Consider the following 13482-nt stretch of genomic DNA (forward strand, 5'->3'; position numbering starts at 1 on the left):
GTACTGGTTGAACTCGATGGACAGATGTCTTTCTTCAACCTAAATAACTATGTAACTATGTAAGGTGCTGGTGGTGCACGCTGCATGGGCAAGGAGGGCGCACACCATCTGCCTGGACACCCCTCCTTGACCGGGCAGCGTGCACCACCAGCTAATCATAGACTCACACACCTCATCACTCCAGCTCCGTCTCTGGTTTATGCTCCTCTGTTAGACACACAGTTTGTTCTCGGAGGAACTCGGAGTATTATAGCAGAATAATTCACATGCTGCTCTGCAGAAAGATTAGGCAGAAGATCAGGAAGTTTGTAAAACTTGTAAAGTGATGTGTACAGCTGGCGTGTGCAGAGCTTCTTGTATTTCATGAGGTTTGTATTCCTTCCACTCCTGCGTCCAGCCAGGGGGATCGCTGTGCACCTGAAATGGACAGAAAGTTCTGAGGCCGCTTCATGTGATCAATGGAGTGACATCAGCTCTTCCTGTGCGTAATATCTCAGCCCAGAGCTACCTACAGACGTCACCGAGGGCATGGCTGCCACATAGGAATATATCACAAGGCTGGGAAAGGGAATGCGGTATTCCTCGTCTCCATATAAGACAGCAAGGAACAGAAATGTCCTAATTTAGCTGATTAGTGTTACCTGCTGGCCTTTGTACATGCGGAATGTGCTGCGGACCGGGGGACTCACCACTGGGGGGGACATCACTGGGGGGGGGGCATCCCTGTACCACACTCACAAGGTCCTCATAAGGCAATTAGTCAGTGACAGCCCAGCATAGCATAGCTGGGGAATGTGTCCTGATAAGCTGCTAGATAAATCCCAACTCTGAACATCTCACAGGGGTATAAATGTGAGGATTGCCGAGGACCAGACACAAGAGAAGACGAGGACCACAGAATACAGAGCCAGGAGGGCACTGAGAAACCAGGAGAAGCCTGCCAGCTCACACCTGCCTGAAGACTGAGGGGGCACTGAGATACCAGGAGAAGGCTGCATAACAGGAGGGGGCAGCAGGGAGGACAGGGAAGCAGGAGGGGGCAGCAGGGAGGACAGGGAAGCAGGAGGAGGCAGCAGGGAGGACAGGGGAGCAGGAGGAGGCAGCAGGGAGGACAGGGAAGCAGGAGGAGGCAGCAGAGAGGACAGGGAAGCAGGAGGAGGCAGCAGGGAGGACAGAAAGGCAGCAGGGAGGACAGGGAGGCAGCAGGGAGGACAGGGGAACAGGAGGGTGCAGCAGGGAGGACAGGGAAGCAGGAGGGGGCAGCAGGGAGGACAGGGGAGCAGGAGGAGGCAGCAGGGAGGACAGGGAAGCAGAAAGAGGCAGCAGGGAGGACAGGGAAGCAGGAGGGGGCAGCAGGGAGGACAGGGAAGCAGGAGGAGGCAGCAGGGAGGACAGGGAAGCAGGAGGGGGCAGCAGGGAGGACAGGGAAGTAGGAGGAGTCAGCAGGGGGAGGGCAGATCTCCGGCAGAGAAGGCATTGCCCGGCTGTTGCCCGTTAGGATGGACTGCAAGGATTATCTATGGTACAGCAGCTTGCTTCTGGTTCTGCTCCATCTGCAATACTCAGCAGGATACCCCGTGGCAGATCAGGACACAGACACTGAGATGGACTCGTTCAAGGTAAAAAAATGTCCTCCTTGTTGGAAGTGTTCTCTGATTCTCTATAATGGCTGAGGAATTAAAGTGACATAATAATTCACATCTTTCCTTCATTATCTGTTGCCATTCAGTGACTTCCTCTTCTTCTCATCCACAAACGCAGAGCAAAGTATGCATGTCAGGTGTGACTCTGCTGGCTGCATGCTTGTTCCAGGTGTGACTCCGCTGGCTGCATGCTTGTTCCAGGTGTGACTCTGCTGGCTGCATGCTTGTCCCAGGTGTGACTCTGCTGGCTGTATGCCTGTTCCAGGTGTGACTCTGCTGGCTGCATGCTTGTTCCAGGTGTGACTCCGCTGGCTGCATGCTTGTTCCAGGTGTGACTCTGCTGGCTGTATGCTTGTTCCAGGTGTGACTCTGCTGGCTCATGCTTGTTCCAGGTGTGACTCTGCAGGCTGCATGCTTGTTCCAGGTGTGACTCTGCTGGCTGCATGCCTGTTCCAGGTGTGACTCTGCTGGCTGCATGCTTGTTCCAGGTGTGACTCTGCTGGCTGCATGCTTGTCCCAGGTGTGACTCCGCTGGCTGCATTCCTGTTCCAGGTGTGACTCTGCTTGCTGCGTGCTTGTTACAGGTGTGACTCTGCTGGCTGTAGGTTTGTTCCAGGTGTGACTGCTGGCTGCATTCCTGTTCCAGGTGTGACTGCTGGCTGCATTCCTGTTCCAGGTGTGACTCCGCTGGCTGCATGCTTGTTCCAGGTGTGACTCTGCTGGCTGTATGCCTGTTCCAGGTGTGACTCCGCTGGCTGCATGCTTGTTCCAGGTGTGACTCTGCTGGCTGCATGCTTGTTCCAGGTGTGGTTCTGCTGGCTGTAGGTTTGTTCCAGGTGTGACTCTGCTGGCTGCATGCTTGTTCCAGGTGTGACTCCGCTGGCTGCATGCTTGTTCCAGGTGTGACTCTGCTGGCTGCATGCTTGTTCCAGGTGTGGTTCTGCAGGCTGCACGCTTGTTCCAGGTGTGACTCCGCTGGCTGCATGCTTCTTCCAGGTGTGACTCCGCTGGCTGCATGCTTGTTCCAGGTGTGACTCTGCTGGCTGCATGCTTGTCCCAGGTGTGACTCTGCTGGCTGCATGCTTGTTCCAGGTGTGACTCCGCTGGCTGCATGCTTGTTCCAGGTGTGACTCTGCTGGCTGCATGCTTGTTCCAGGTGTGGTTCTGCTGGCTGCACGCTTGTTCCAGGTGTGACTCCGCTGGCTGCATGCTTGTTCCAGGTGTGACTCCGCTGACTGCATGCTTGTTCCAGGTGTGGTTCTGCTGGCTGCATGCTTGTTCCAGGTGTGGTTCTGCTGGCTGCATGCTTGTTCCAGGTGTGACTCTGCTGGCTGCATTCTTGTTCCAGGTGTAACTCCGCTGGCTGCATGCTTGTTCCAGGTGTGACTCTGCTGGCTGCATGCTTGTTCCAGGTGTGACTCTGCTGGCTGCATGCTTGTTCCAGGTGTGGTTCTGCTGGCTGCATGCTTGTTCCAGGTGTAACTCCGCTGGCTGCATGCTTGTTCCAGGTGTGACTCCGCTGGCTGCATGCTTGTTCCAGGTGTGACTCTGCTGGCTGCATGCTTGTTCCAGGTGTGACTCTGCTGGCTGCATGCTTGTTCCAGGTGTGGTTCTGCTGGCTGCATGCTTGTTCCAGGTGTAACTCCGCTGGCTGCATGCTTGTTCCAGGTGTGACTCTGCTGGCTGCATGCTTGTTCCAGGTGTGACTCTGCTGGCTGCATGCTTGTTCCAGGTGTAACTCCGCTGGCTGCATGCTTGTTCCAGGTGTGACTCTGCTGGCTGCATGCTTGTTCCAGGTGTGACTCTGCTGGCTGCATGCTTGTTCCAGGTGTGGTTCTGCTGGCTGCATGCTTGTTCCAGGTGTGTGACTTTACTAGCTGCATGCTTGTTCGAGGTGTGACTCTGTTGGCTGCATGCTTGTTCCAGGTGTAACTCCGCTGGCTGCATGCTTGTTCCAGGTGTGACTCTGCTGGCTGCATGCTTGTTCCAGGTGTGGTTCTGCTGGCTGCACGCTTGTTCCAGGTGTGACTCTGCTGGCTGCATGCTTGTTCCAGGTGTAACTCCGCTGGCTGCATGCTTGTTCCAGGTGTGACTCTGCTGGCTGCATGCTTGTTCCAGGTGTGGTTCTGTTGGCTGCACGCTTGTTCCAGGTGTGACTCTGCTGGCTGCATGCTTGTTCCAGGTGTAACTCCGCTGGCTGCATGCTTGTTCCAGGTGTGACTCTGCTGGCTGCATGCTTGTTCCGGGTGAGACTCCGCTGGCTGCATGCTTGTTCCAGGTGTAACTCCGCTGGCTGCATGCTCGTTCTAGGCGTGACTCCGCTGGCTGCATGCTTGTTCCAGGTGTGGTTCTGCTGGCTGCATGCTTGTTCCAGGTGTGGTTCTGCTGGCTGCATGCTTGTTCCAGGTGTGTGACTTTACTAGCTGCATGCTTGTTCGAGGTTTGACTCTGCTGGCTGCATTCTTGTTCCAGGTGTGACTCTGTTGGTTGCATTCTTGTTCCAGGTGTGACTCTGCTGGCTGCATGCTTGTTCCAGGTGTGGTTCTGCTGGCTGCATGCTTGTTCCAGGTGTGACTCTGCTGGCTGCATGCTTGTTCCAGGTGTGACTCTGCTGGCTCATGCTTGTTCCAGGTGTGACTCTGCAGGCTGCATGCTTGTTCCAGGTGTGACTCTGCAGGCTGCATGCTTGTTCCAGGTGTGACTCTGCTTGCTGCGTGCTTGTTCCAGGTGTGACTCTGCTGGCTGCATGCTTGTTCCAGGTGGGATTCTGCTGGCTGCATTCCTGTTCCAGGTGTAACTCTACTGACTGCATTCCTGTTCCAGGTGTGACTCTGCAGGCTGCATGCTTGTTCCGGGTGAGACTCCGCTGGCTGCATGCTTGTTCCAGGTGTAACTCCGCTGGCTGCATGCTCGTTCTAGGCGTGACTCCGCTGGCTGCATGCTTGTTCCAGGTGTGGTTCTGCTGGCTGCATGCTCGTTCCAGGTGTGGTTCTGCTGGCTGCATGCTTGTTCCAGGTGTGTGACTTTACTAGCTGCATGCTTGTTCGAGGTTTGACTCTGCTGGCTGCATTCTTGTTCCAGGTGTGACTCTGTTGGTTGCATTCTTGTTCCAGGTGTGACTCTGCTGGCTGCATGCTTGTTCCAGGTGTGGTTCTGCTGGCTGCATGCTTGTTCCAGGTGTGACTCTGCTGGCTGCATGCTTGTTCCAGGTGTGACTCTGCTGGCTCATGCTTGTTCCAGGTGTGACTCTGCAGGCTGCATGCTTGTTCCAGGTGTGACTCTGCAGGCTGCATGCTTGTTCCAGGTGTGACTCTGCTTGCTGCGTGCTTGTTCCAGGTGTGACTCTGCTGGCTGCATGCTTGTTCCAGGTGGGATTCTGCTGGCTGCATTCCTGTTCCAGGTGTAACTCTACTGACTGCATTCCTGTTCCAGGTGTGACTCTGCATGCTTGTTCCAGGTGTGACTCTGCTGGCTGCATGCTTGTTCCAGGTGTGACTCTGCTGGCTGCATGCTTGTTCCAGGTGTGACTCTGCTGGCTGCATGCTTGTTCCAGGTGTGACTCTGCTGGCTGCATGCTTTTTCCTGGTGTGACTCTGCTGGCTGCATGCTTGTTCCAGGTGTGACTCTGCTGGCTGCATGCTTGTTCCAGGTGCGACTCTGCTGGCTGCATGCTTGTTCCAGGTGGGACTCTGCTGGCTGCATTCCTGTTCCAGGTGTGACTCTGCATGCTTGTTCCAGGTGTGACTCTGCTGGCTGCATGCTTGTTCCAGGTGTGACTCTGCTGGCTGCATGCTTGTTCCAGGTGTGACTCTGCTGGCTGCATGCTTTTTCCTGGTGTGACTCTGCTGGCTGCATGCTTGTTCCAGGTGTGACTCTGCTTGCTGCGTGCTTTTTCCTGGTGTGACTCTGCTGGCTGCATGCTTGTTCCAGGTGTGACTCTGCTGGCTGCATGCTTTTTCCTGGTGTGACTCTGCTGGCTGCATGCTTGTTCCAGGTGTGACTCTGCTGGCTGCATGCTTGTTCCAGGTGTGACTCTGCTGGCTGCATGCTTTTTCCTGGTGTGACTCTGCTGGCTGCATGCTTGTTCCAGGTGTGACTCTGCTGGCTGCATGCTTGTTCCAGGTGCGACTTTGCTGGCTGCATGCTTGTTCCAGGTGGGACTCCGCTGGCTGCATGCTTGTTCCAGGTGTGAATGGCTGCATGCTTGTTCCAGATGTGACTCTGCTGGCTGCATGCTTGTTCCAGGTGGGATTCTGCTGGCTGCATTCCTGTTCCAGGTGTGACTCTGCTGGCTGCAGGCTTGTTCCAGGTGTGACTCTGCTGGCTGCATGCTTGTTCCAGGTGTGACTCTGCTGGCTGCATGCTTGTTCCAGGTGTGACTCTGCAGGCTGCATGCTTGTTCCAGGTGTGACTCTGCTGGCTGTGTGCTTGTTCCAGGTGTGACTCTGCTGGCTGCATGCTTGTTCCAGGTGTGACTCTGCTGGCTGCATGCTTGTTCCAGGTGTGACTCTGCTGGCTGCATGCTTGTTCCAGGTGTGACTCTGCTGGCTGCATGCTTGTTCCAGGTGTGACTCTGCTGGCTGCATGCTTGTCCCAGGTGTGACTCTGCTGGCTGCATGCTTGTCCCAGGTGTGACTCTGCTGGCTGTATGCTTGTTCCAGGTGTGACTCTGCTGGCTGTGTGCTTGTTCCAGGTGGGACTCTGCTGGCTGCATGCTTGTTCAGGTGTGACTCTGCTGGCTGCATGCTTGTTCTAGGTGTGACTCCGCTTGCTGCATGCTGAGGGAACAGGTTAGTTGGGTTCTAGCAGATCTGTAAGTTCTGTCAGAAATGGAAGCCATGTTCTGTGTACAGCGAGGATTGGAGGTCACCACTTCTTTGTTTCCTTTCTGCAGGACATCCTGGGGAACCTGGAGGAGAAGATGTCTCTTCTGGAGGCTTTGGAAGGACATCTCAGGGCTGGAGAGAGCAGCAGACCAGAGGACAGTGCTTCACAACCAGAGGAAATGGAGGCTCCCTTATCCAGGTCTGAAGCCGTCAGCAAGAGCCAACCCTTCCCTATCAGCAACTCTCTTCTCAAACGCTTCCGATCACTTCAGAGTCCAAAAATGCTGAGAGGCTCCAGCTGCTTCGGAGGCCGGATGGACAGAATCGATTCTACGAGTAGGATGGGCTGCAATGGTAAGACCTGCTGACGTGTATCCCTGGGATGGAGGTAGTTTGGGGTCTTTTGGAGGCCACACTAGATAGTAGAGACTGGGCGTAATAATGGTCAGGTGACTAATGTAGAGACAATCATTTGCCAGGAGGCTGTGACTCATCATGGGGCAGTCATTTGCTGCACTGGAATCCTGGTCTAATCCAATATACAGTCAGTATGATGAATGGAGTCTGAGCGTTAACAGCTGACACTAAGACAGGGCACCTTCCAGCTAATTTAAGGTCCAGTTTACTTTGTGTCCAGGCAAATTCAGGTGAAGTATGGCCACTAAGAATGGAGTGAAGGAGCAGGTCAGCATATACTATTCCCCGAACAACTATCAGTCGCTTGTCTCACCTGGTATAGGTGTCCCCTTAAAGGTAGCCTGGTATAGGTGTCCCCAGTATAGGTAGCCTGGCATGTGTCCCCTTAAAGGTAGCCTGGTATATGTGTTCCCAGTAAAGGTAGCCTGGTGTAGGTTTCCCCAATATAGGTAGCCAGGCATAGGTGCCCCCAGTATAGGTAGCCAGATATAGATGCACCATTATAGGTAGTAGCCAGTTATAGGCACCCCAGTATAGGTAACCAGATATAGGCACCCCAGTATAGGTAACCAGGTATAGGTGCCCTCAGTAAAAGTAGGCAGGTATAGGTGCCCCCAATATAGGTAGCCAGGTATAGATACTCCCAGTATAGGTAGCCTGGCATAGGTGCCCCCAGTATAGGTAGCTACTAGGTATAGGTAGCCTGGTAAATGTGCCCCAGTATAGATAGCAGGTATAGGCGCCCCTTGTATAGGCGCCCCAGGGTTATAACAGGAAGGAGGAGTAGTGGGCACACACAGCCATGGAGGGGGGGCACAACTCCCCCCTCCAACCTCTGCTTCCCCCCCTCCCCTCAGCACTCCCCCCTCCATACTAGAGCAGCGGCCGGGCAGGGAACATGCTGGACTCACCTCCTCCGGGTTCCATGCGATGGAGCTCCGGTCCTCTCTGTCTCCAGTGCTGCTCACTCTACTTCCGCTGGAGTCAGAGAAGTCCAAGCCCCGCCTCTGCTCTCATCCCCACCCCCCACATCACGTGACTCAGAGCCCCAGCCAGCCCCTCAATCTCTGGAGGAGAGATGACTCTATATGAGAGCCACCAGCCGCTGGGGTCAGTTCTGTACAGTAAGGGGCGCCCCTGGCACGTGCCTAACTGCCCCCTCCCCTCTAGATATGCCTGTGTCTATTATGTGGATGGAAGCAGAGATCACAGCCCTCCCCTGGGTCATATCAGACCATAGATAAGAGTTGCTGGAAGGTCAGGAATCTGTGAATCTCCAGGCAGGGACTGTTGCTGAGGGGATTTAGGAATATCTCCGTATGTTGGATGGTGTGTGAAAGGGAGGCGTATAAACCGGAATGTGCCGCCGATATTTCCTATTCCTGAATACATCATAATATGGTTTATTTCATCGGCTATATCGTATTGTGGCGTTTCCTGATTGCTGTACTTATTGTGTCGTCTCTCCGCAGGTTCCCGCAGGATGTGACGTCATATCCCCGACCGTCTGTGACATCACCGCATCATATTTATTTATTTATACTTATTTATTTCATCTTTTATAAAAGTTATTTGTAATTTCTTAAACTCTCTCTGAGTAAACTTTGACTGAACCCGTCCAGCTGGAGTTGTGGATTTATTTCTGACCGGTTCTGTCTGATGTGCGATTCAGAAATAGTGATGAATGATCTGCTGATAATCATTACGCAAAAGTTCACGGAAAATGTCACACAGCCCATTTGGGAATTCAACTGATTTTGCGTAATTCATTTGTAATTTTGCATAATTTCATGCTGAATTTAGTGGGTAATAGGGAAACCTCCAGGCATGCCATGGTCACCACAATTGTCACGTCTATAGTGGGAACAACCTTTTTTCAAAAAGACCTTGTAGTTTTTGAGACAATTAATTTTAAAAATTCAAAGGAACATGGTTTATAAACTCTGTCAAATGACATTTTGCGCAACAGAATGTCCTTTACCAAAAAATTAAAAAAAAAAAAAAAATTTCCTTTGAATTTCTAAAATCGATTTTCTCAAAAAACGACAAGGTCTTTTTGAAAAAAGGTTTGACTTGTTCCCGTTATTCCTCTAAACATTCGATGCAATAGTGGTGGCCGTGGCATGCCTGGGGGTTCCGCTATTAACCGCTACATTCAGCACAAAACTACAGGTAACTGTGACATTGCCGTTCCTGATTACATATGAAATTAATGACGCTTTTTTTCCTGAAATTTCACATTACAATGTTGCATCATACTTGAGAATTACCGTGCATAATTATGGCTGTGAAACTTGTGCTCATCGCTAGTTATGAGTTACAGAGTACCCAGCAAGCTCATGGTGAACCACAACTCCCAGGAGTGTGTAGGGGGGCTACAAAGGACCAAAAAGCCCTCTTACTAAAATACTAAGCAAAAACAGAGATTTGCCTTCATAAAACAGAAGTTATTTGCTCTAAGGGCGTGGCCAGCCCCAAAGATCAGTGGCACGTGCCCCGGATGATTGGTGATTCATCCAATATCTCATTTTTTTGTTCAGTGACAACTGAGGCGTAGTAGAGGGAAAACGAGGACAGAATATATATCGATTCCTTTTAAAGAGAGTCTGAAGCCATAATAAAAATGGCTTTTTTCCAACTCTGCTATCCCGCGGCTGAACGAGGGTCCTTTCCCCTCCAAATCCCGCCTGCATAATCACAACCAACTTGGTGGTGGATTTTGCTGCCCCTGTGCACTTCCGTGTGAGGCGGGGCTATGAGCTGCAGCCCTGCCTCACACACGTGTCTGTCAGCAGTGGATCTCTGCCTCTCCCCCGCCCCTCTCAGTGAAGGAAGACTGAGAGGGACGGGGGAGAGGCAGAGATCCACTGCTGACAGACGCGTGTGAGGCAGGGCTGCAGCTCATAGCCCCGCCTCACACGGAAGTGCTCCCCGGGCAGCACAGGGGGAATTTGGAGGGGAAAGGACCCTCGTTTAGCCGCGGGATAGCGGCGTTTTAGCAGGGGCACACATGCCCCTGCTATATATAAGGAAAAAAGCCATTTTAATTATGGCTTCAAACTCTCTTTAAGGTGGGTGGTAGATAGGAGAGGAGTAGGGCCATGAATCCCATATTTTATGGAAATTTAATTCCGTGTCTCTCAATGATGCCGTAAGTTGTTCCATATGTTTTGTCCAGTTAATTTTATGAATGACCTCGGAAATATCAGGTGGAGCTAGTTATTTCCAGTTAGTCACAATAGTTAGTCTAGTAGCAGTTAATATATGGGTAATGAGACAATTGGAGTGTTTGGGGATTTTTTTCAAAGGTTTGCCCAGGACCATGTGTACAGGATCTAGGGGAACTGTAACATCCGTTGATGATTTAATAAGTTCCCGAACTGCAGACCAGAGAGATGAGATCAGAGGGCAGGACCAGAAGATATGCTCTATAGTTCCTTCATTATAACACCCTCTCCAGCAGAGGTCTGATGAGCCTGGGTAAATCTTTGCTAATATAACAGGTGTTAGGTACCAGTGGAAGATGATCTTATAAATATTTTCTCGTATCTGGATGCATTGAGAGGAATGTCTACATTATCCCATATCTCATACCAATCCTCTGGGGGGATAGAGGTTGAGAGTGATTTAGCCCATTTGTGCATATAAGGATGGTCAGGTATCCATGTTCCTGATTTTGTATGTAAGATAGTGTAAATCTGGGATATCAGGCCCTTTTGGTGACCAGGCTGATTACAGATTCGCTCAAAAGGAGACATAGTAGGAGATGATTTTTTCAAAATAGTTTAAAGGAAGTGGGAAATCTGGTTATATTGCAATAGCAGTTGGAAGCTGGAGGGAAGCGCAGAGGGGAGAACCCAAATCCCATGATCATGTATCTTGTACCCTCTCCCTTCCCTAGTGTATTCTACATGATGGTGTGCTCCTTTCCTATGACAGCCTCGTACTTGTATTACTGGTCCTACCTAACCAGCCCAAATCACATGATCATGTATCTTGTACCCTCTCCCTTCCCTAGTGTATTCTACATGATTGTGTGCTCCTTTCCTATGACAGCCTGTACTTGTATTACTGGGCCTACCTAACCAGCCCGAATCACATGATCATGTATCTTGTACCCTCTCCCTTCCCTAGTGTATTCTACATGATGGTGTTCTCCTTTCCTATGACAGCCTCATACTTGTATTACTGGACCTACCTAACCAGCCCAAATCACATGATCATGTATCTTGTACCCTCTCCCTTCCCTGGTGTATTCTACATGATCGTGTGCTCCTTTCCTATGACTGCCTCGCACTTGTATTACTGGACCTACCTAACCAGCCCAAATCACATGATCATGTATCTTGTACCCTCTCCCTTCCCTAGTATATTCTACATGATCGTGTGCTCCTTTCCTATGACAGCCTCGTACTTGTATTACTGGACCTACCTAACCAGCCCAAATCACATGACCATGTATCTTGTACCCTCTCCCTTCCCTACTGTATTCTACATGACCGTGTGCTCCTTTCCTATGACAGCCTCATACTTGTATTACTGGACCTACCTAACCAGCCCAAATCACATGATCATGTATCTTGTACCCTGTCCCTTCCCTAGTGTAGTCTACATGATCGTGTGCTCCTTTCCTATGACAGCCTCATACTTGTATTACTGGACCTATCTAACCAGCCCAAATCACATGCTCATGTATCTTGTACCCTCTCCCTTCCCTAGTGAATTCTACATGATTGTGTGCTCCTTTCCTATGACAGCCTCGTACTTGTATTACTGGACCTACCTAACCAGCCCCAAATCACATGATCATGCATCTTGTACCCTCTCCCTTCCCTAGTGTATTGTACATGATCATGTGCTCCTTTCCTATGACAGCCTCGTACTTGTATTACTGGACCTACCTAACCAGCCCAAATCACATGATCATGTATCTTGTACCCTCTCCCTTCCCTAGTGTATTCTACATGATCGTGTGCTCCTTTCCTATGACTGCCTCGTACTTGTATTACTGGGCCTACCTAACCAGCCCAAATCACATGATCATGTATCTTGTACCCTCTCCCTTCCCTAGTGTATTCTACATGATCGTGTGCTCCTTTCCTATGACAGCCTCGTACTTGTATTACTGGACCTACCTAACCAGCCCATATCGCATGATCATGCTTCTTGTACCCTCTCCCTTCCCTAGTGTATTCTACATGATCGTGTGCTCCTTTCCTATGACTGCCTGTACTTGTATTACTGGGCCTACCTAACCAGCCCATATCGCATGATCATGTATCTTGTACCCTCTCCCTTCCCTAGTGTATTCTACATGATCATGTGCTCCTGTCCTATGACTGCCTCGTACTTGTATTACTGGGCCTACCTAACCAGCCCAAATCACATGATCATGTATCTTGTACCCTCTCCCTTCCCTAGTGTATTCTACATGATCGTGTGCTCCTTTCCTATGACAGCCTCATACTTGTATTACTGGGCCTACCTAACCAGCCCGAATCACATGATCATGTATCTTGTACCCTCTCCCTTCCCTAGTGTATTCTACATGATTGTGTGCTCCTTTCCTATGACAGCCTGTACTTGTATTACTGGGCCTACCTAACCAGCCCAAATCACATGATCATGTAACTTGTACCCTCTCCCTTCCCTAGTGTATTCTACAGCCTAGGTTCTCAACGTGTGGTACGCGTACCCCAGGGGGTACTTCTGATGGTTCCAGGGGGTACTCGGGCTTGATGTACTTGACCAAGAATAACAAATTTAGAGTTTTAGAAAATGACAAATCTTATTTTAAAAACACCAAACTAGTGTTTTAAGTAATTAAAAGCAATAGTAAATGCTTGGAAATTGTTCAGAACCAATTATCATATACTACAATTAAATATATATTTATCAAGGGGTACTTGTGATAATGTTTACTATGCTAGGGGGTACTTGGTGAGTACAAGGTTTTAAAAGGGGTACATACCAATAAAATGTTGAGAAACAATGTTCTACAGGATCGTGTGCTCCTTTCCTATGACAGCCTCGTACTTGTATTACTGGACCTACCTAACCAGCCCAAATCACATGATCATGTATCTTGTACCCTCTCCCTTCCCTAGTGTATTCTACATGATTGTGTGCTCCTTTCCTATGACTGCCTCGTACTTGTATTACTGGGCCTACCTAACCAGCCCAAATCACATGATCATGTAACTTGTACCCTCTCCCTTCCCTAGTGTATTCTACAGGATCGTGTGCTCCTTTCCTATGACAGCCTCATACTTGTATTACTGGAGCTACCTAACCAGCCCAAATCACATGATCATGTATCTTGTACCCTCTCCCTTCCCTAGTGCATTCTACATGATTGTGTGCTCCTTTCCTAGGACAGACTCGTACTTCTATTACTGGACCTACCTAACCAGCCCAAATCACATGATCATGTATCTTGTACCCCCTCTTTTCCCTAGTGTATTCTACATGATCGTGTGCTCCTTTCCTAGGACAGACTCGTACTTGTATTACTGGACCTACCTAACCAGCCCAAATCACATGATCATGTATCTTGTACCCTCTCCCTTCCCTAGTGTATTCTACATGATCGTGTG

General features: G+C 50.4%; 1 protein-coding gene across 1 annotated transcript; it reads left to right on the forward strand.

The window, feature by feature from the left end:
- The first annotated feature begins 1499 nt into the window (after positions 1 to 1499).
- Positions 1500 to 8407, forward strand: LOC137521424 (natriuretic peptides A-like). Its single transcript, XM_068240647.1, has 3 exons — positions 1500 to 1619; positions 6538 to 6823; positions 8359 to 8407. Exons 1-3 carry the CDS (start codon positions 1500 to 1502, stop codon positions 8373 to 8375), a joined length of 423 nt encoding a protein of 140 aa, XP_068096748.1. The 3' UTR covers positions 8376 to 8407.
- Positions 8408 to 13482: the final 5075 nt, after the last annotated feature.

This window comes from Hyperolius riggenbachi, chromosome 6 (genome assembly GCF_040937935.1).
Source record: "Hyperolius riggenbachi isolate aHypRig1 chromosome 6, aHypRig1.pri, whole genome shotgun sequence".
Taxonomy (NCBI): Eukaryota; Metazoa; Chordata; class Amphibia; order Anura; family Hyperoliidae; genus Hyperolius; species Hyperolius riggenbachi.

Excerpts from the sequence above, each read along its gene's own strand:
- LOC137521424 (XM_068240647.1), top strand. The coding sequence starts at position 1,500 with ATGGACTGCAAGGATTATCTATGGTACAGCAGCTTGCTTCTGGTTCTG. Across the intron at positions 1,620-6,537 it reads CTGAGATGGACTCGTTCAAG|GACATCCTGGGGAACCTGGA; the intron begins GTAAAAAAATGT and ends TCCTTTCTGCAG.